This window comes from Sceloporus occidentalis, unplaced genomic scaffold (genome assembly GCF_023333645.1).
Source record: "Sceloporus occidentalis isolate IW3139 unplaced genomic scaffold, rSceOcc1.0.p SCAF_1, whole genome shotgun sequence".
In the NCBI taxonomy this organism is placed as follows: Eukaryota; Metazoa; Chordata; class Lepidosauria; order Squamata; family Phrynosomatidae; genus Sceloporus; species Sceloporus occidentalis.
The window spans coordinates 189,177,729-189,199,344 of NW_028316981.1; the positions used below are offsets into that span (position 1 = coordinate 189,177,729).

At 40.8% G+C, this 21,616-nt stretch overlaps 1 protein-coding gene across 3 annotated transcripts in view; it reads right to left on the reverse strand.

Moving 5' to 3' along the window:
* PRKCSH (PRKCSH beta subunit of glucosidase II) overlaps positions 1-21,616 on the reverse strand; it is a 63,204-nt gene that overhangs the window by 15,401 nt on the left and 26,187 nt on the right. For 2 of the 3 annotated variants that reach the window (XM_089487505.1, XM_089487513.1), the window contains exons 10-12: positions 20,939-21,025; positions 17,573-17,734; positions 14,509-14,605 (exon numbers count right to left, since the gene is read on the reverse strand). In XM_089487505.1, the coding sequence (XP_089343631.1) occupies positions 14,509-14,605; positions 17,573-17,734; positions 20,939-21,025 (346 nt within the window). The remainder of the gene's footprint in view (positions 1-14,508; positions 14,606-17,572; positions 17,735-20,938; positions 21,026-21,616) is intronic. The other variant, XM_089487517.1, reaches the window with a different exon arrangement.

Below are 21,616 nucleotides of genomic sequence, written 5' to 3' on the forward strand. Positions count from 1 at the left end.
AGGCCAGAGAGCAGAAGCAAAAGCGGCTGAGCTCTCCAAGCAGGATAGAGAAGAAAAACTTGCAACAGCTTTCTTGTCCCAGGTTTCTACTCTTTCCTCATTTTATTTGTATAGAGAGAGACCTTGTGGAATCTTTGAGACACACTGAAAGAAAGAGGTTGGAAGCACAAGCTTTCCTAGACTTAAGTCTTCTTCCTCAGATGTATTTGGTCATTTGGAAGTAGACTTAAGTTACGTAAGCTCATGCCGCCAACTTCTTTCTTTCAGTTAGTCTCAAAGGTGCTGCAAGATCTCTCTACATACTGATTCTACAGTCTAGTTGACATACTGAGACAAACACAGCTATATCTTTGAATTCTACCATGTATACTGGACTGTTTTACTTCATTCTCACATGCAAAACATGCATCTGAGGAAGTAGGCTGAAGTCTATGAAAGCTCATGCTATCAACTTCTTTGTTACTCTCAAAGGTGCTGCAAGATCTCTCTACATACTGATTTTACAGACGCACAGGGCTATATCTTTGTTTTATTCACTTATCCTTAATACTGGCTAAGCCTCTCTTCAAGCCAGACATTTTGGAGCAGGACACAAGACTATTAAAACTCTCATCATTTTGAAAAGTTTCACACTCAATGTTCTTGTAACTTCAAGAACTACTGGCTGAATACATGCAGAGGTAGCTGTGTTGGCCATTTAACAAATACAAACAAAATTCCATCAGTGATACCTTTATTGTCCAAACAAAATGCACAATATACTTGTTGCAAGCTTTTGAAGCACCATGGGCTTCTTCATCAGGCAAGATGTTACAAACCAAATAGGGAAAAAAACCAATTGGAGATGTTAGTCAGTTGCATGCATGTTGTTTCAGTCCTTAGTAAAGATGGTATGCTGGGGAGGTTATCTTTTGCAGGCAGGCTCCTCCTCTTTCTGGCCATGCGGCAATTTGGAGATTTTCAAAGTCCAGGAAATTTAAAGTCCATTTGCAACAGGGACCCCTCTTTTGCAATCCAGTATGTCTCCATTCCAGTGAGGTACTGGCTGAATGTATGCCTTGCTTCCCCCTGCTGCCTCTTTGCCAGTGCACAGAAAATTTTCCCTGACCAAGAGAGAATTTTGGATCTAAAGCTCAATATTGTGCTGTATGACAATTTTCCACCTCAACTATCTTTACTCTAAGAGTGGAGGTGGATGGGAGTAGGTGAAGGAGGACAAAACAGAAGGGGGCAAAATAAAATTATTTGGAGATTTTTAGGAAAGGAAAGAAGGCATGAAAAACCAGCTGGAGCTCTACCTGTGTGCCCTGCTGATGAGTTAAGGAGGAAAACTAGAAAGGACTCTCTCCCACAAGGGATATTCCTATGTGACAGCTATTCCTAGCTCTGTCTAGTAGAGTAAGTGGGAGCAATAACCCACTCAAGGATATCTTTGTCCAGTGTATGAAAAACATTTGCTTAGTCCCAGTTGGTAATCCAACTCTGTCTTGTAGCTGCTCCAGTTTTTGAACAATTTGCAAATGGCAGCCTGACATGTGAAACACTGAAATAATACAAGCAGAAATATATCTTTGTCCTAGCACATGAAACCTGCAACACTTTACTGCTCCACTTTCGTGGAGCAACACAACAACTTGGTGATGGCATTTTTAGGACCGCAACAAGTAAAACTTTCGAGTAGGTATTTCAGGCAGCCATTTGTAGTAAGTATTTGGGGTCATTTTTCTATGGGGGGGTGTTTTAACAAACACAAAATATGATAAAATAAGATTAGATAGATAGATAGATAGATAGATAGATAGATAGATAGATAGATAGATAGATAGATAGATAGGACTGATGTTGGCTTTTTAAAATAACATTCCAAGCTATGCTCTGTCCCTTGATGGTGGCAGTCTATGCCTTCATAATAGCCAAATAAACCCAATGAAAGCAATTCTGAATATTCCATGTGGTCCTACAACTACAGGTCCATCTTGCAAATGGTCCACCTTGGTTACATGATCCAATGCAGCAGTTGGAAGACAGGGTGGAAGGTCCACCCTCACTCCATTTTCAGGTCAGACCTCACTAGTTGTGCATCTAGCCCCATCATTTGTGCAAAGTGCTGTTCTGGTCACTTCTTAATGAAAATTTAGGCAAAGCCTCCTTGAAATGTAACAGAGAATATCCTGGGGGGTTCTGGAGGCATTATCTTGTTTCTTTTGCTAAAATAAAGTTGATTTGGGAATGAAGAGATGTGTCTGAAGGAAGTCAAGGGGCTGCACAGAAGATTCCTAGGTCACAAGCAGCACACTTTGAACTCTGATCTCAGGTGAATCTAGACCAGGATTAGGGAAGCTCTAGCCCCTGGACCCATCCCTATCTGTAAGTGTCCCAGCTAAATCTCTCTCTCCCCAAAGCTCTACCTCCTCCAAAACTATCTCCACCATTATTTTCAATCAATGATCTAAAGTAACTGAAAGGATTCCACCATTCATTAAAGCTCCTGCCCAGGATCCTCCTTAAGTGGGCAAGACCATGGGACAAGAAAAGCAGCCCAAGCTAAGGCATCCCTGCTCTTCTAGCCAGACAGAGCTTTATAGCATGCGGGGGAGGGGGTAGTTGCCAGGGAAGCCCTGCAAGTAGCCGAGGTAGTTTTTGGTGGGTTTTTCGGGCTAAGTGGCCATGTTCTAGGACTGCCATTAGTAACAAACAATATACATGCAAATCACTCCTGCCTTTCCAGGTCACACAATATATATAGCCAAGTCCTTTCCAGGCAAACATTCTCTGAAGATGCCAGCCACAGATGCTGGCGAAACATTGCTAGAACATGGCCACTTGGCCCGAAAAATTCACAAAAAACTATGGATGCCGGCCATGAAAGCCTTCGACTTCACATAGCCGAGGTAGCTTCCCCACTGAAGCCTTGGCTGGAACAACTCCAAGTCAGCATTTCAACTGGGGGCAGATGACATCTGCAAATAAGTGTGATGCTACCTCCCATCATTCCTCCAATCCACTGAAAACCTGGTAGGCAGTGAAGAGGAGATCCAGCACTCCCACCAACAAAGGTTTCCCTTCCCATTGAAAACTTTGGCAGTCACCTTCTACCAGTTGTGGCTTTTGCTTTCATGTAAACTTACAACTTGGCAACTCCAAAAAGATTCAACTGAAGTCCAAGAAACTAAAGGGCAGGAATCATTAAAGGTAGCCACAGAAGGCTGAAGCCTACACACAGAACATTCATTAAAGGTGGAGATATTAAAGCCACTTCTTTCTAATAACTGAATGGGCATTTGTAAGAAACTTCCTTCTGTCTATTAAACTAGCGGGCAGTTTAAATGCTGCTTGCTATGGTTGGACTTCTTGGTTGTTTAACTTCCATATCAACCCTCCAATGCAGTTGTGCATCTTCAGCATGACTGGATCATTTTCATTTCAGAAAAAGTGTATTCCACTAATGGGGAAAAGACTTGCTGGATCCAGATCCCCATCTTTCAATTTAGAATAAAATGTATACCATAAAAGTTACTCCAGTGTTTCAAGTGTGAGTGTTGTTTACATGGCTTGGAATAATAAGAATAATGCAAAGGGATCTTGTAGCACCTTTGAGACTAACTGAAAGAAAGAAGTTGGTAGGATGAGCTTTCATAGACTTGAGCTTACCTCCTCAGAAGCAATTTAGTATGGTTTTCTGGAAGAATTCACCAGTTTTATGATGTTAATCTGGCATACACTACACCCCAGTTGGTATCAAGGGAAGCAGCAGGTTATGCAGTCATCGAGCTGTGAGCCAGTGACCAAGGTAGCAAACACTTTTAATTCCCACACTTCCGGAGTCATAGAGACAGAGCTCAGGAGTTCATGATGGAAGATCTGCTATGGAATCACTGAAACCTCCAAAGACCACATGCAGGAAACCAGAATAGTGATAACAGCTCTCCAGACTATATCATTTCTTTTTTCACTAACTGAAAACTTGCATGCCAGCCATGTAATCCCAAAAAACAGAAGCTAAATATTTCCTTTTAGATCCAATAAGCTAGCCAAGAGGGAGTTTTTTTCAAATAATCTTTTATACAGCTGCCTTCCATGCATAAATCAAGTTTTCTTGAGGATCATAAAACATTTCAAGAAAAGCAGGACTTGCAGTTTAAGCACATTGAACCTCAGTACTCAGTACTCCAAAATGCAACTGGCCCTATCTTATCTGGGAAGGCTCTGAGTTTGCAAGACCAAAGATGGTCTGTTGATGGCCAGGGCTCTTGGAGGTCTCTCAGGAGAATCACTGTAAGCTGAAGCCAACTTGATAGCAGAGACCCTTAGATAATGTGACTATGTCAGGGGCGATATGGCTGCTATCTTTTCACACAGCAGGGAATACCTCTAGACAAATATAATATGAAATCTTCCTTGAGGGGAAAAAGCCAATGTTTTTTCCTTCTTCAGAGCTATTGATTTATGTATATGTAAATACTACACATAATCCCTAGTTTAGTTAAACATATGAGAACAACCTAGATTCCATACAGGATAGCATCCCTAGCACAATGATATATAAACAGATGGATTCTTCAAATTAAGATACATACACAATACTAGAGGAAGGAAAGCAGTGTACTAGATAATTTTTGGATAAAGGAGATGGTAGAGATGGCAGGTACGTATCAGTCCACATATATATGGATAGAATCAAACCATTCAATTTTGTCATTTTGTTCCAGTTTAGATTCAGCATTCAATGATTCTAATTTGGCTCCATTCAGATGGATAAAAGGTTTGATAACTGGCTCAGTTCTGGCTCATGTGAAAAAAATATAAATAATCATGTTACACTGCTGATTTGCTTATGTAATGAGGCAATTAATAGCTTTGGGATATTGTATGCTAATATTATGCATAATAGACAGAAAAGCCTTAAACACATATCGACAGTTGGAACATAGCAGGGAGCAAAATGGGAAACATAAAAAGTATTAATCCTGGCTCATCACTTGATGCAATATGGGGGGAAATGATGAGTTTATATAATTATACATGCATGTACACAAAACTCTCAAAGCCATTCTCTTGCTCAGTCCCATACCATCTACTTCCCATCAACCCATGCCTCAGATTTTTCTGGTTTATTGGAGATATGACCCATTTCAGAGCCTGGACAATTGGAGGCTGGTACATTCTGTCCTGTATCAGACTACAGAAAACCTGTCTGTAAGGAAACTCTCTTTGACAAACAACTTGACCTTCAAGGTGAAAATTTCAAAGAAAGTGCTTGCGGAGCTATTCTGACAGCTACCAAGTGTGACTATGTGCAAGAGAATGGGGAGGGCTCTCTACCATGGCGAGCAACACTGGCCCATGTTGGATGCAACCTTTCTTCACTTATTAAGCCAAGTAATGCATAAGTCTTGTGCCTGGGCACACTGCCTCTTCTCAATAGACTACAAATACAGTGGGCTTGCCATCCATGGATCTGAGCATCTGTGGATGGCAAGCCCCACTGTTTTCATGGAGGTGCGTGCATGTGGCTGCACTAGGGGCCACCTGCACATCACACCACTACTGAGGATAAATGTGACTTGAGGCACCATGGTTTTTTTTCTTATCCGCATCGGAGGCGTGGGGGTGCGGAATGAATTCCCCTGTGGACACACTTTAAGAACTTGCTAGGTTATTTACACATAACTTCCTGTTATGTACCAGGAAGCTACAGTTGCCAGATCACTGACGATGTTGAGCACATCAGAAAGCAAGGTTTAAAACCATGGTTTGAAGTTGGTTTCACAACCTGGTTGCCATAGTTTTCTGGATTAGACACAACAGGAAGTAATGATTAATTAACCCAGGAAGTCTTCAATCACAGCACGCTAAGAAGGAAGTAACGAAGGGGTGGCGTGGGTGTGCACAAAGCTTATGCACAGATCTCTCCTTATTAAACCAATTAGGTATTTTGTCTGAACTCAGCCAACATCATCTTCTTCTTCCTCCGCCAAGCTGTTTATCTTCAGCCTTGCCAGTAAATAGCAATCTCACAGCATCTCAGCTGTTCTTGCCTAAACAAACACAAAATGTATGAAAATTATCTTAGACTTTGAGCTTAGGAGCTCACAATCCAGGCTGATCAAAATCAGCAGTGCACCACTACATATGTTGTGGTGAAACCTTTTCTGTCTGCATCTTTGTTCAATTCTAGGTTAAAAGTCCAACCATAATGGCAACCCAAACCTACAAACAATTGTTTGGGTTCTATTTTGATTTAGGATTTCAAAAAAATAAAGTACAAAAGTATGAATAAGCCAACTCTTGTTTCTGATTCTGTTTTGACTCGCACCTGTATCAAGCTCAAGTATGCTCTGCTCTCCCTTCCCTAAATAGCTGGAATAAATGAAAAATAGAACACATCAATTTCAGTATCTCTTGCAAAACAGAATTCTAGCAAAACAGGATACCTCTACATGTTCTCTCTCTCTCTCACACACACACACCATTCAAAAATAGTATGTTTTGATGGCTCTCAGTGGGTCCTAAGGAGAATGCCAGAAGTGCAGGCAGTCCTTTTAACCTGTATGAGCCACTTTCAACAGCTAGCCTTGCATTATTGATCGCTTTTCTCTTCCTGAACATTAAAGATCTGAAAAATGGCGTTAATTGCTCTGCAGTGCTAATGGAAGTGATCTATTCAGGTGGCACATGTTCCCAGAACACAAAGTGCAGACATGCTTAAGGCTCCAAATTCATTTTATTATAGCTATAAAACAGCTGTTTGCTGTATTTGGTACATTCTAACAAACTCTGTTCTAAGGGATCAACAAACCCTGTCTGGAAACAGGATGCATTTTGGAAGATCTGCTGAACAAAGGCTGTTCATCCATTTGGGTGGTTGTGTTTAAGTGCCACTCCTTCCCCAAATTTGGGGAAGAGAAAACTAATTGCCTTCCAAAGTATATAAGAGATGCCAACTCGCTATTTTCACTAAGACATCCGGGAATAGTGAATCCACACATCCCATGGCTCCTAAATACCTTGTTCAATGCTGCCATAACTCAAATATGAAGTAATGAGAACTGCTTGATTTAGAGTCTCAGAGAGCCAACTGAATTCAGAAGAAAAGGGGAAATGTAGGTGTGCTATTGCTATACAAATCTTGTTCTGTGACATTTATCTGGAGGGGAATATTTAACACACACATCACAAGTGCTATATCTAGATCTCAGGTAACACTCACAGCTTCTTTGTCCTTCCCATGGAAATGATTCAACTTTTAGCTGACAGTTAGCTTACAGTTGTAAACTGTTTAGACACTGTTAGTTCAGTATGAAGCGGTATATAAATGAAGCTGTTTGTTTGTTTGTTTTCCCATTTTGTTTCTCTTGCTAACAAGATCTGAAATGGACAAATAATATCTCAAGGTATTTCACCCCCACTTTCAAAGTCTCAAGGCGACTCACAGAAATCAATAAAGAATGCAAATATAGACTAACAACAACGACAACAAAAATCTACTTGATTCAACACAATAAAAGTAAATGAGAACCTGAACACTTTTTTACACACGTTACAAGTGGCAGCAGTGCATCACTAGAAACAAAGGCCTTTCAGCACATCCAGAACACCGTGATGAGGAAATAATGTGGGACTTTGGAACTAACTCCATGGTAGACGTCATACTGAAAAGAAATTTAACTACGATTTCATCTGATGTAGTAAAACACAAACATCACTGAGAGGTGGACCGCAAGGCCACAGAGGGTGTGGATAACACAATCACTCTCCACTCATGTTATTGCCTTCCACCACACCATTCTGTGATACATGTATTTGAATGAAGGACCCCCAACATCCTTCATTCAAATACATATCAGTAGTCTTAAACTGACCCAGAAAACCCACCGTGAACTCACACCTGACCCCAACCTGGGCTAAGAGCAATGTTGACTGCTCATTTCACTAGAGCTACTTCACCTTTCAGAATCCTGTCCCTTGCCTACGGTCATCCCAGTTTGAGTGCCAACCCACTGCAAGTGGCAGCCTTCCAAAATAAGCCCAAGAAGGAAGTGGCTCTTCTCAGTACACAGAAGAAAGTTGTGATTGGGCAGAGTCAACCTACCAGGCCTAGCTATTCTCCATTGCTGATGCTTACTCTCTCATTTGCTAGCGTCGGATAGATGGAAGAGGCTAAATGAGGACTGTGCAACCTTTTTTCTGGTCAAGGATCATATTCCCTCATCTGGTGGGGTCTTCATGTTGGCAGGAACAATGTTAAAAGGGAGCAGGCTGCTGGTCTTCTTCCTCCAACCTTCCACTCATTCTCATTCAATCTTGCCCAATGGGCTTCCTGGGAATGGGTAGGCCACTCTTACTAGAAGTCTGAATCAATCACTTAAAGAGGGCTTCTGAAATTTGGCTAGGGGATTGCCTGAACTTAGGCCAAGGGCTGCTTACAGTCTTAGGGACACAGTTCGCCAACCTCTGGTCCAGCAATTTTCATTCAAGAGGATATTTCTACTGCTCCTCTGGGGACAGTGGTTGCCATCAAGATAAGCCCTACTTTGCAGGAAGTAGCAAACAGCTACATCCTTTTCAGGCAAGGTCAGTGCTCCATGCCCTTCTGAGAGCCTTTGTGGCTGAACAGCGGGATATAAATACTCAAAATAAAATAAAATAAATAAATAATAAATAAATTGACCCTGAAAGATGCTAAATGCCATTAAATTCTCCCATGAGCAGACACCTTCTGCTCCCACAGTTGATGCCTCTGCATGTCTCATGGAGAATGATAGATGGTGCAAGGAAAAAAAATTAGCAAATAGGGTACAAAATAATAGGGAGCTGGGGATGTTTAGCCTGAAGAAAAGAAGATTAAGAGGTGATATGATAGCCCTGTTTAAATATTTGAAGGGACGTCATATTGAGGAGGGAGCAAGCTTGTTTTCTGCTGCTCCAGAGAACAGGACCTGGAACAATGGTTGCAAACTGCAGGAAAAGAGATTCCACCTCAACATTAGGAGGAACTTCCTGACAGTAAGAGCTGTTCAACAGTGGAACACACTCCCTCGGAGGGTAGTGGAGTCTCCCTCCTTGTAGGTCTTTAAGCAGAGGCTGGATGGCCATCTGTCAGGGATGCTTTGATTTGGATTTCCTGCAAGGCAGGGGGTTGGACTGGATGGCCCTTGTGGTCTCTTCCACCTCTATGATTCTATGATAATAACAAGGTGGAGAAGAAGCCTCAGTCCTACTCCATTCCTTACCTAGTGCGACATTGCAGACATTTTGAATTTAAAAATGTCTATCAGGCTTTCTAAAACAACCTAACCCTCACAGTTGGTAACCATTTGGAGGAAAAAAGAATGAGAACTGTGCAAACAAAGCATGCTGGTTAAGCACGCAGCACAGAAATGAGATGGTTAGATCTTTAGCAAGGCCCTAGGTTAAGCACCAACTCCAGAATAGAGGAATAAGTCCACAACTCAAGGTGATTTAACTACATAACAAGTTGGCACATTCTCATCTAAGCTATCATCTAGCATAAGTGTGCAGACCAAGCTCCTGGAGACACACTGAAAAGGAACATGCAAAACAGATTAGCTACACTTAGCACCACCAGTAAACCTGTAACTTCGACTCTGTAATACAGAACCAGCTCCAAGGCAGGGCTGGAAAAAAAGGGTTTTGGGCTCTTCTAAACTCCAAAAAACCCACCATTTTTATTGTTGTTGCTTAAAGCAGTTTTTTCTCTATTAACATTTTAATGGAAAAAATGAGTCCTGCTTATTATATTAATACTGTGAAACATTTTGTTTTAGAAAGCCTGATAGACATGTTTTAACCCTTTCTAACATTAGCAATCCAAAGCTATTATACTTTGATAGAATTTACATCTTTCAATGAAGCATCAATTTTTTTTTAGTTTATTATTCCTATTAAATCTGAGCATATGCAGACTATATATAATAAAACATACAAAGAACTCTTGGAGATAAATGAAAATAAGAATAAGTTAATGTTAATCATTAGTCTTACTTTTTATTTATTAGGAGTATAGGACTATACCAATAAAGGACTCAATCAAAATATTAAGTAGCAAAATGCAGTTCAGATGTTGTAGCCATTAGGCTTAAATAAATAAATAAATAAATAAATAAATAAATAAATAATGAAGAGATGGCAATAAACTGTTCAAGTGTTTAAATCCAGGCAATCATTGTTGTTCCAGTAAGAGGGATTGAAAATAGTAGTAACTCAGAATTTAACATACATAAATGAATGGTCAGTTTAAAAAATCAGTATTTTTTAAAAAGTTATTTGGTTAAAACCAACTTGGTTTAAATCAGCCAACGCTGCTCCAAAGTGAACATATAGTGGCATTTTTCAGAGACAGACTACCACTTTGTTGTTATATGCCTTCAAGTCAGTTCTTCAACTTTTGGTGACCCTATCATTATGTATTCTTGGCAAGGTTTATTCAGAGAAGAGTTGCCACTACCCTCCTCTAAGGCTAAGTGTGTGTGACGTGTTATCACCGAGTAAGTTTTCATGGCTGAATGGTAATTCAAAACCTGGTCTCCTGGAGTCCCAGTTCAATACTCAACCAAACCAAGCTGGCTCTCAAACTGACACTTCCCACAAGTTAATAATGATAATTTTTATACAGCTGTAAGAACTTGTCACTTACACAGGAATATAATAGCTTTCAAATGAGATGAGAAATAGGCTTCTTTCCCAGAGCTTCATTTAAACACCTTAGAACCCACATCAATGTTTCTGCCAAGCACATGACTGAAGCTTTTAGTCTAAGCAACTGAATTAAATCAAACCCAGTTTCCAATTCCATATGTTTATTAAAGAAAGTAAGGAGGAGGTGAGAACTACAGTCTGCCCTTCTTATACACGGATTTTTTATACACGGATTCAAGCATACACAGTTTGAAAATGTTCCAAAAAAGTATAAATTTACCTTGATTTTCCATTTTTATAAGGGACACCATTTTGCTATGTCATTATATTTAATGGGACTTGAGCATACACGGATTTTGTTATACACGGGGGATCTTGGAACCAAACCCCAGCGTATAACAAGGGTCCACTGTAGTCAGTAAAGTTGTCTAGGGAAAAATGCACTTCTGTAGGGGCTGGTCAGAGAGAGAAATTCAAACTGGACAGTCAGTGGCCTGGAATGGCCTGCTTAGGTGATTCCAGAAATGGACCTAATTAACATTAAAACAGAGTGATGGCAAGGGAGAGTTAGCCTGGATGTGTAGAAATACGGATGTCAGTATCTAAAGCTATCTGGGCATGCCAAACCCTTTTCTGCATTGGGAGACATTTCCTAGCAGGAGCCAGGGAAAGTAGGACTTATCACAAGTATACAGGAACTGGAAATGGCATTGTGGATTTTGTGACTTAAATGGTGCTACTTATGCTAAACCATTTGATAAACACTGAGGTACTCGCTGGAGGCATCAACACACCTGAAGCTATGTGAAGCTGTGTAATGGCAAAACTGTAAATATGCATAAACTTTTTAACATTACTCCCTCAATGTCCTCTCTTCCAAGCTTAGTCATTCTCATGTTTGCTCTCTCACACACGTATTCTTCTGGCCAATATTCCTGGCAAGAATACTTCAAGCACAGATCGATACGCAAAGAGTAATAAAGATATCTGACTGTTTAGAGGTCGACTAGGCCAGCTCTGCTTTAATGCATTCAGCAAAGGCCTGGCCAAAATCTGAGCATGGTTCCAGGAGGTGCTTATTCCCAGCAGCAACAATCCAAGTACAGCATTAAAATGATGATCCTCTGCTCTTCAGAGACCTTACTTTGGCAAGGTCCTTCTGCTGTGGCTTACCCGTCAGGACACACTTGTTTTGCACGAACACCCATAACCAGGCTGACTACTTCCAGGAGATGGGCAGTTTATGCAAGAGCATCACCACTACCAGTAGGCTGATGGATGAAGGCTCCTTGTTTTATCTTTTTGCTGGGATACAGAAACTGGCTTCAAGACAGAAAGGAGCAAACACTGGCCATTACATCTGCTGCAAATTTGTTAAGTACGGAGATTATTAGCTCTACAAGAACCAGCTTCAAGTGGAAGTATACCTTCAAACAGCCTTTTCAGCCAGAGATGGAAAAATATATGACTCTCCAGATAGTGCTGAACTACAACCCCACCATCCTTTACCACTGGTTTTGATGCCTAGGGCTGACAAGATCTGCAATGCATCAACAACATCTGGAGGGCTATCCATTCTCAACCCCTGCTTTAAGATCATAAGCACACAGGGATTACTACCAAGTGCACAAAGGTAGTCCCAATGGGCCACTGAGAAAAGCTGGGTGCAGCCCAAATATTCAAAAGCAGTGAAGCAGAGCCATCATGCCACACAAGCGGCTTCCTTTGCCAGACTAGTGCCCCAGGCCAATGCCCATCACAAAAGACTCCAAGGGCATTTGCATGTTATTTGCTGTGGGACAGAGCATTTCTTTGTAAAACTGTATTAAAACTGGACAGGAGGAGATTCAGCAGGAAATGCTCATCACGCAGTTGGTGACAGCACAGCTAGGAGGTTCATGAAAACAATGTGAAACAAGTAGAAGCCATAGGATGGGCTAAGAATGTTCTTGTCAAAGTAAAGCCAAGGTACATACATGTGCACATGCGTCTTCCTTACTCAACACTCTCGTCCTTCACCAAATCATTCCCATTCTCCCATAAGGCACAGTGAAGTTTCCTCCCAGACTCTTACCATAGTTGAGAATAAGAACCATTATCAGGCTTTAAGTTATATGCAATCTTTCTATTTTATATGGTTTTAAGTTATAACATGTCTCGCCAGGTCTATTGACTGTAAATAAAGATTGAACTGAATGATCAGGCCTCATTTCACACAAGGTCTACTGAGTTAAACACTTTTCCTGCAAGGTTAGTCACCTGCAGTACCACAACTCAGAGTTACTACTTTTTTCATTACCACCTCTTGCAAATGCTTTGGGATTATGACACACTGCATGAATTCAACTAAACCACTATATCTTTAGCCTTCAGCCAAAGCAATTTATAACTAGACAGAGAGACAGAAGGTAGCTCCCCATAGCTGTGGACTCAAATGTAATTAAGGGCTTCTTTTCCTGACAACCGCATCTAAGTCGTTGCTTAGTCCCCCATCTTGCAAAAAAACAATCTAAGCAGCTTTGCTTTGTTCAGAATCTGCTCAAAGAAAATGAGGAGGCCTATTTTCTTACAGACATAAACAGCTCCCCTTTTCAGCCATGTGCTAAAAGCAGCAGCTCATCTCCTCTTATAGCAAATAGCTTTTGTTTTGTGGCTTGATAGCACATTTGCTGTGCTTTAAGCTCATAAGCCTCTTTATGACATTTATTTGAACAGGAAGAAAGGAAAAGTTACTGGGTTTTACCAGCAATGGATGAACTCTACTGGGGCAGTGGTGAAGGCCTCTAAACCCTCCAATCCCAGTAAATGTCTTCAACTAAAGAGGCCCGAAAATAAGAGTTGCGTTTAAATGCATTCATGAAAGGAATAGCAACAGTAAAACAAAAATTAAATGCTAAGACTAGACAAGACAAGACAAAACTTAAAAACACAGGAAAATGGTACAGCACATTTATATGTATGCAGTTATTTTCCTTGATTATTACCACCTTTATCTTAAAATGCAAAGATTTTAGCCCTTGCAGCTAAGACTTGGTGGGAAGTGTGTGAGCTATGCCTGCTAAAAACTCAGAAGAAGTGTGGATGAATCAAAGCAGTGGTTGGAAGTGGGTCTTCAGCATTCTGGAAGACCCCATGAACTATGCAAAACTGCACAAGTAACAACATTTTGAAAAGAGAGGGATTCAATTTGCCTAATTTATACAAGTTATAGACTTCAAATTTTCTTGTGGCAGAATTTGGGATGCTTGGGTGCAGAATTTTAATTTATTTACCTTAGGCTTCTGACAGCCCTGGCCAAACTTTGTCTAACCTTCAAGTAGCAAATTATAGTTGCCAATATTGCTTCTAGTGCCTCCTTCCCAGCTGAGTTCAGACAGAACACTGAAGAATATTAGATGTCCAAGAGAATGGCTGGACAGGAAAATTGATATCACGTGCCCCTCTTTGTTGCCTCCAATTAGCAGGCCCCATTCACTTCTCTGTGCTCCTTTACATCAAGGCTGACACTGATTGCAAAGCGTACAAGCAGCAAAAAAGCACACATCAAGGTGGCCCAAGAAAAAACTGCCAGTGCTGCCAAAGAGGCCCACCTAGTGGCAAGGCTGCTGAAAACAAGGCATTTCCATAACAGCTTAGGGAGGATCTTTCTTCGTGACTCCTAGAGGGATCTTCAACTACCTCTAGCTTTACAAGCGAGGAAACAAGATTGTCTTCTTCCCTCACAATCATGCTATTTACTGCTTCTGCTGCTAAAACAAAGAGGGCTCCCTCTTTTCCACAGAGTAAACCCAGACACAGCCATGGAATCCCTTTCCATTTGAAAGGCTGCTTTTAAAATGAACAACCTACCATCAATCAGAGCCTGAGTAGTTTCATCATAAGGAGGCATCTTTTCCAGTTCTTCTTCTGCCACCCTGGTATCAGACGGTGGCTTGGATGGTGGGACCTGCAGAAACATCAATGAAGCAGACTATCATTGTCACTATAATCTCAAAACTGTTTCCATTCACATCCAAAGCAAGAGAAGAAGGAACCACATCCGTAGGAGGAGGAGAATAGGGAGAAATATGTGCTAGTATCACAACTGATACTAAGTAAAGATCAGTTCAAATTTTACGTCCTCCATGTAAACATTCATGTTTTGGAAAACATGTGGCATGAAGCCTTTAAATACTGTTGTCCACACATATGGGAAACTCTTTATGTTACCCTATCATGGGTTTTTCTTGGGAACTTTTGTTCAGACGAAGTTTGCTGTTGCTCCAAGGCTGAGAAAGTGTTGACTTGCTCAAAGTCACCCAGTCAGTTTCCATGGCCAAGTGGAGGATCAAATCCTGGTCTCCCATAGTTCTAATCCAATGCCCAAAACACTATAATACGCTGGTTTGTTCTAATGTAAATACCAGTATTCAAAACTTCCCATAACTATTTTGCAAGCAGATGCTTATAGTTTTCTTGATCTATCCAAAACGGAGCTCTTGCTTTAAATGATTTTCAAATCTGCAAGAGTGGAGGATTCTGCATTTATAAAATCTTGATTTTTGCACACACAACATTATGCAAGTGAAACAAATTAAAACCTACTTTTACTTCATGTATATCAGAAAGAAGACAGCTGTGAAAGATTATACCAGTACTGTCTGTTAGAAACTTGGGAAAACTTGTGGGATATTCTGAGTCTTTAGGGATGAAGGGCGGGGTATAAATACCGCAAATAATAAATACATGTAACAGTCATAGAGATTTGTGTAATAGTCAAATATGAGATATGCCCAAAGGACAAACAAGACCTGCGCTGAAGAGCCTGAGTTCTCTTCTTATCTGCTGCTTAACATTAAACAGAAACCTAGGTCCTACTTATTAGTTAAGATTTAATATCCCACCATACTGTAAACTCAGGGCAATAAATAAATACCCAATTGAATGTACTGATCCAAGTCCCTTGAAGAACTAACAAAAATTATTACAATAACAGCCAAAATCCACAAAACAGTGATACCTTACTTGTGCCAATCAAAATGCGCAAAATACATGACACAAGCTTTCAAAGATCTACTGGCTTCTTCATCAAGCAAATGTGTTAAAATCATACAAGAGAGGACAAAATATAACAATGTTAAGAGTCAAAGGCCTACATTTTGCCAGATGTTGTTCTCAGTTTAAAATGGTATGGAGGGATATACAGGCAGACAGAAACCATTCATTTTGGCCATGTGGGCTTTGGGAGATAGAAAATAAAAGTTAAACTCCTTTAGCAACACGAAAGACACTTTCTTTGAGATTCAGGTTGCCTCAAAGGAAGTCTCTTTTGTGATGTTAATGGAGTTTAGATTTTATTTCCTGGACTTTAAGACTGTGTATTCCAAAATAAGTCTTTAGAGAATTTTGATATGGAATGGTCTATAGTATACAAATTTTTGAAGGAGAAATGGGGGATGACAGCAGCACCAGAACCTTAAAATATCTAAGTGATTTATATGGATGGACAGAATGATAGAAGAAAGGGGATGATGGAAGATGAATACTGATGTATTTGGGTATAAGCATAAATAATAATATGGTATTGATTTGAGGAAAATAAGTAGAGGTAGAAGAACAAATGAGTCAAATTTAGCATATTTAAGCAAAGTCAAAGGATAATTGAAATAAGTGCTTAAAGGAAAGAAGTTAAAACCAATGGTAGATATATGCTTAGGGGTGAGGGTAAAGTATGTTGCTGAGGGTGAGCGTATGTAGAGAAGGAGTATGAGAATGTGGGGGAAGGGTTTGAAGAGAAGGAGAATGTGAAAAAATAGAAGGGAGGGTAAGGAAGGAAAAAAACTTAGAAAGAATGAGTTTGGGTAAGACAGAGTGAAGGGAATTAGAAGAAGATGGTACAGGGGAATGGAAGGAAGGGGATATGAAGATTGAAGACCAATGACGGAATGCAAGCTGAGTTCACTGGAAGATTAATTAGTAAGTAATGTTAGCTAGAACAGAGTTAGAGTAGTGGGGAATAATTATTGTATGTTTATCAAATGCTTATGGAATGTTTAAAGAAATGTTGATTATATTTGTGGTGATGTATGATTGATAATATTTTAAATGTTCAATAAGAAAGGAAAATGCAAAAAAAAAAAAAAAAGAAAAGAAAAGAAAAGAAAAGAAAAGAAAAGAAAAAAGACTTCCAGAGCATACAGGGACAAAAGGAATGGTCTCTGCCTATATGGCTATCCCTCCATCTTAACTGAGAACAACATCTTGACAAAATGTAGACCTGTGAATCATATATTCCCCTCCTGTATGATTTTTAATACCTTGGCCTGATGAAGAAACCAGTGGAGTTTTAAAAGCCTGTATCATTTATTTTGTGCAGTTTGGTTGTTCTAATAAAGGTATTGCAGTTTTCTGGATTTTGAATATTATTGTACTTTGCTGTATGGCCAACATGGCTACTTTTGGATACGTTTCTAAAAATAATTACATTAGTGAAACCAGAAGGATTAAACTGTAGGGGAGGGATGTCAGAATTTTAGAACAGAAAAGTCAATTCTGCTTCCCAAAAAGAATAACCTGTCCAATAAAGGAAGATTTGGATGGCCCATTCGCACAACAGGAGAAGCCAACCCCAGGCTCACTGTGGCTTTCAGATAGATACAGGAAAAGGTCCCTTTTGGAATTCACAAATGCAGAATTCTATACAGATTCATTTTTTGGAAGGAGAAGCTTCTAGCTTTGCTAGCTGTACAGGTATGGTTTGAATACATATTAATGGTCAGAGAAATATCTCTTTTGGAAGCAAAAGACTCCTGAGGGAGACATTACACTGGCTGTCATCTTCCTGAGGCACATGACTTTGCATACAGAATTTAAATTAGGTGGGAGAGGCAATGAACCAACTGGCATATTTTAGCTGTACACCTCAGTTTAGTACCTTCATTTCCTCATCGATGCTGTCTTCATCAGGTTCTTCATCTTCATCATCATCTTCATCATAGTCCTCTTCAGGAGGTAACTGGTCCAACTGGGCATCAGACTGATTATCTGGCTCCTCCTCAACTGGACCCTTTGATGGAGGCTGTATATCAGCCAAGCTCTAGAGAGGGAAGACTGAGTTCAGCCCAATCTGTACCTGCTCATGTTCCCTACCAACTGGCAGACAGAGGCATATTGCCAGTATTACTGGAAGTAATACATAGATATTATGGCTAGTAGAATGCTACCTTTAAAAATTAAGCACACACCATATGGGCATCACTAGTTTGGTGTTGGTATGTGGGAGGTAGGCAGAGGTCTACAGGAGCTCCTGCAACCACAAATGTCAGGGGAAACATAGTGTGTATCAAGATCGTTTTGAAGAGCTCAGTAACAAAGAACCATCCCATATCCTTCTTTTCTGTGTCTTTCAGAAGTAAGATCTTTTGTCCTTGAATATTTCAAAGACGAGCCAGATGAATGAAGACGCTCCCCCTCACACTGCCAATTTCACATGAATCAACATTTAGGAAAATACACAAGTGACAGATTTATTACACAGGCATGACATGGAAAGGAGTATGTTTCTTCTGGAGGATGAGTAAGCTAAAGATATTCCTATAAAAACTTTTTCAGCAACTGCTGAATGAATATATCTCTAGGCCTCTGGGATCTTTGGTGAGCAGGTAACATTATACTGAAATTTCATTTTGTTAGTAACAAAGATCCTCACAGCTGGGGTTCAATGAAAATGAAAGCTAATGCTTATTGACATTAATGCTTTGATCACATGTCCTCAAGTCAAGAGGAGAAAATAAGCAAACTCAATAGTACTCAATGCTGACCTACAGCACAAACAAACTAGTAAACAAGACTTCATGGTTCTCACCACCATTTCTCTTTCACAGTTACTTTAACTTCAAGAGTCATTGGGGGGGGGGGGTGTATTTTGAACACAATTTAGATTACAGACTTCACAAGACGCACTTCAGTGCTGTTCAGATGAATAACCATCAAGCAATTTCATATTATACATCAGTAAATTTGTGCTGGTGCCAATCAGGAATACATAACAAAGTAACTAGGACCTGTGTCCACAGTTACTACAGGATCAGAAAGGATGCCTGAACTTAAATGTTCAAAGCCTTAACTAGAATCCAAGGGATCCTCTCTCAAACTATTTTCTCTGCAGTGATTTCTACTTATGTTCCAAAATCCATGACTCTACTCAAGTGGCAATGTATAACTAGTCAAATAAGACTGACATTATCAAGTCAGAGGAGAGAGCTGGTTATGGGACAGAGGACGTACTAGGGTTAGGAAAGCGCGTGCTTTACGCCCGTGCGGAACGGGCCTAAGGTTCTCTGTCCCATAACCAGCTCTGAATCCAGACTGAAATGGATCTATAGATGATCCGCCTCATCCAGGAACCACTGGAGTTGAGAAGCCAGCACATGCTCCAGTACCTTGCCCAAAAATGGAAGGTTGGAGACTTGACTATAGTTATCTAGTATAGTAAGATCCCGGGAAGGTTTTTTCAGAAGTCTTACTACAGCTGTCTTCAGGCATGTTTGATCCCTGCATTGTCGTAAAGAGGCATTTATCAGTTCTCTTACTCACGCAGCAAATCCTCTTCCTCTTAATGAGCCAGTAAGGGCAAGGGTCCAGTACATACATGATTGCTCTCTCCTCTGACTTGATAACGTCAGTCTTACTTGACTAGTTATATATTGCCACTTGAGTAGAGTGGCACGCCCCTAACCCTAGTACGTCCTGGGGACGTACAAAATGGCGGGCACCGCCATCTTGACGTAGCAGACGCTCAGCGTCCACATGTTGCACGGGGCTAATGACGTCGTGAGTGCGCCATTGGCGCCTTGCGGCGTCATTAGCGCACCGCAAGAAGAAGCACCATTTTGACGCTTCTTTTTTGCGGCACCGGGGAGCCTTGCGGTTTGGCCGCTGGGGCTCCTCGGCACAGCTAATGGCGGTGGCGGCAGACCGCCGCTTTCAGGCGGTCTGTAACGCGCCTTAGTCACTTTGGTGGATGACCTGCACAAGTAACTAGATGAGGAAGTGTGTTCCTGTTGGTTCTGCTGGATCTCGCAATGGCTTCTGATATCCTTCTGAGTCACCTCTCTGGGATGGGGCTTGAAGGTACTATCTATAGTGGCTTCATTTTTTTCTTGGCGGAACACTCTTAGAGGGTTGTGCTAGGGGATTCCTGCTTGACTCCTTGGCCTTTGGCCTATAGGGTCACTCAGGGTTCAGTCTTGTCCCCTATGATATTTAAGATCTGAATGAAGCCATTGGGAGAGTTTTGAGGTCTGGTGTCATGAGTATGTTTATGATGTATCACTCCTTTCCACCTAATTCCATGGAAGTTGTTCCTGTGTTAAAATGGTGCATGGCAGCTGTAATGGACTGGATGAGGGCAAATAAATTGAAGCTTAATCCAGACATGACAGATCTGGGAATAGGGATCCAACACGTTAAATGGGGTTACTCTCCCCTGAAAATACAGGGGTTTAGGGGTGCTCATGGATTTAGCTCTGAGACTGGAAGCCCAGGTTTCAGCAGTGACCAGGAGTGCCTCTGCACAGTTAAGCCCAATGCATCAACTGCGTCTATTCCTGGAGAGTCAGATATGGCCACAGTGGTGCATGTCTTGGCCACATCCCATCTGGATTACTCTAATGCACTCTACATGGGACTGCCTTTGAAAAGTGTTCACAAACCTCTGTTGGCCAAAAAGCTGCAGCCTGGTTACATGGAGGACATAGCTCCCTTGTTGTAACAGCTCCAATGGCTGCTGGTCCATTTCTAGGCATACTTCAAAGTGCTGGTTTTGATGTATAAAGCCTAATAATAATAATAATAATAATAATAATAATAATAATTAGGCTTGGGTCCACGTTATTTGAAGGACTATGTCTCCCTTTATGAGCCTATGAGAGATCTAAGAATATCTGCAGAGATCTTTCTTTCTGTCCCAGTATAACTCTTATATTTACCCTATTTTGTGTACTGCTTTTAATTTATATTGTTTTAAATATAGTGTTAGCTACCTTAAGTCCCATTATCAAGAGAAAGGCAGGATAAAAATGAATAAAATAAATAAATAAAAATAAATTATTTTGGGTGTGCATGTGTTTATTCCCACAAATAAATGGCTTTTCCCCTACTATGATACTTAGCTGTGTTATTTGAAAAGCAACCTCTTGTTAATTTCACTCAGCACTTAAGATGTCAAATCAATAGTCCAGATGGGATCATTTGAGCTATTTGGTGCTGTGGTAAAGACAGACAAGACTAGCACACTGACCTCTGCTTTGTACTTCTCCTTGATTGCAGACCAAACTATGTTCTGGAAACTGTCCATGTCCACCTGCAAGGAGTTGCCCAGCAAAGTCTGAAAGAACAAGAGACACATTTTAATTCTCATCATTTCATATGTTCTAAACTATACTTTAAATTAATTACATAAATTATATAAATTAACATCTAGGAGGGACCACATTACTCCGGTTTTGAGGTCCTTCCACTGGCTGCCTATCAGCTTCCGGGCCCAGTACAAGGTGTTGGTTATCACCTTTAAAGCCCTAAATGGCTTGGGTCCAAGCTAGCTCAGGGACCGCCTCCTCCCGTACAATCCTCCCCGCGCTCTCTGGTCCTCTGGGAGGAACTTACTGCAGCCTCTAAAATCTAGGCTTGTGGCGACCTCCCAGAGGGCGTTCTCTGCTGTCGGCCCCAAACTCTGGAATGACCTGCCGGATGAGATCCGTCAGATAACATCATTAGACAGCTTTTAAAAAGTGGTCAAGACGGATCTCTTCCGGCAGGCCTTTCCAGATTAATCATCCCGGCCCAGGTTCCCTGATTCCCTCATTCCTCCCGTGGTCCCATCTTAGTGATGGTTGAGGATCAACAGAGGGACATCAGGGTTTTTAGTTTTTAATTGTTTTTATGCTTTGATATTGTGTTTTTAATATGTTATACTGTT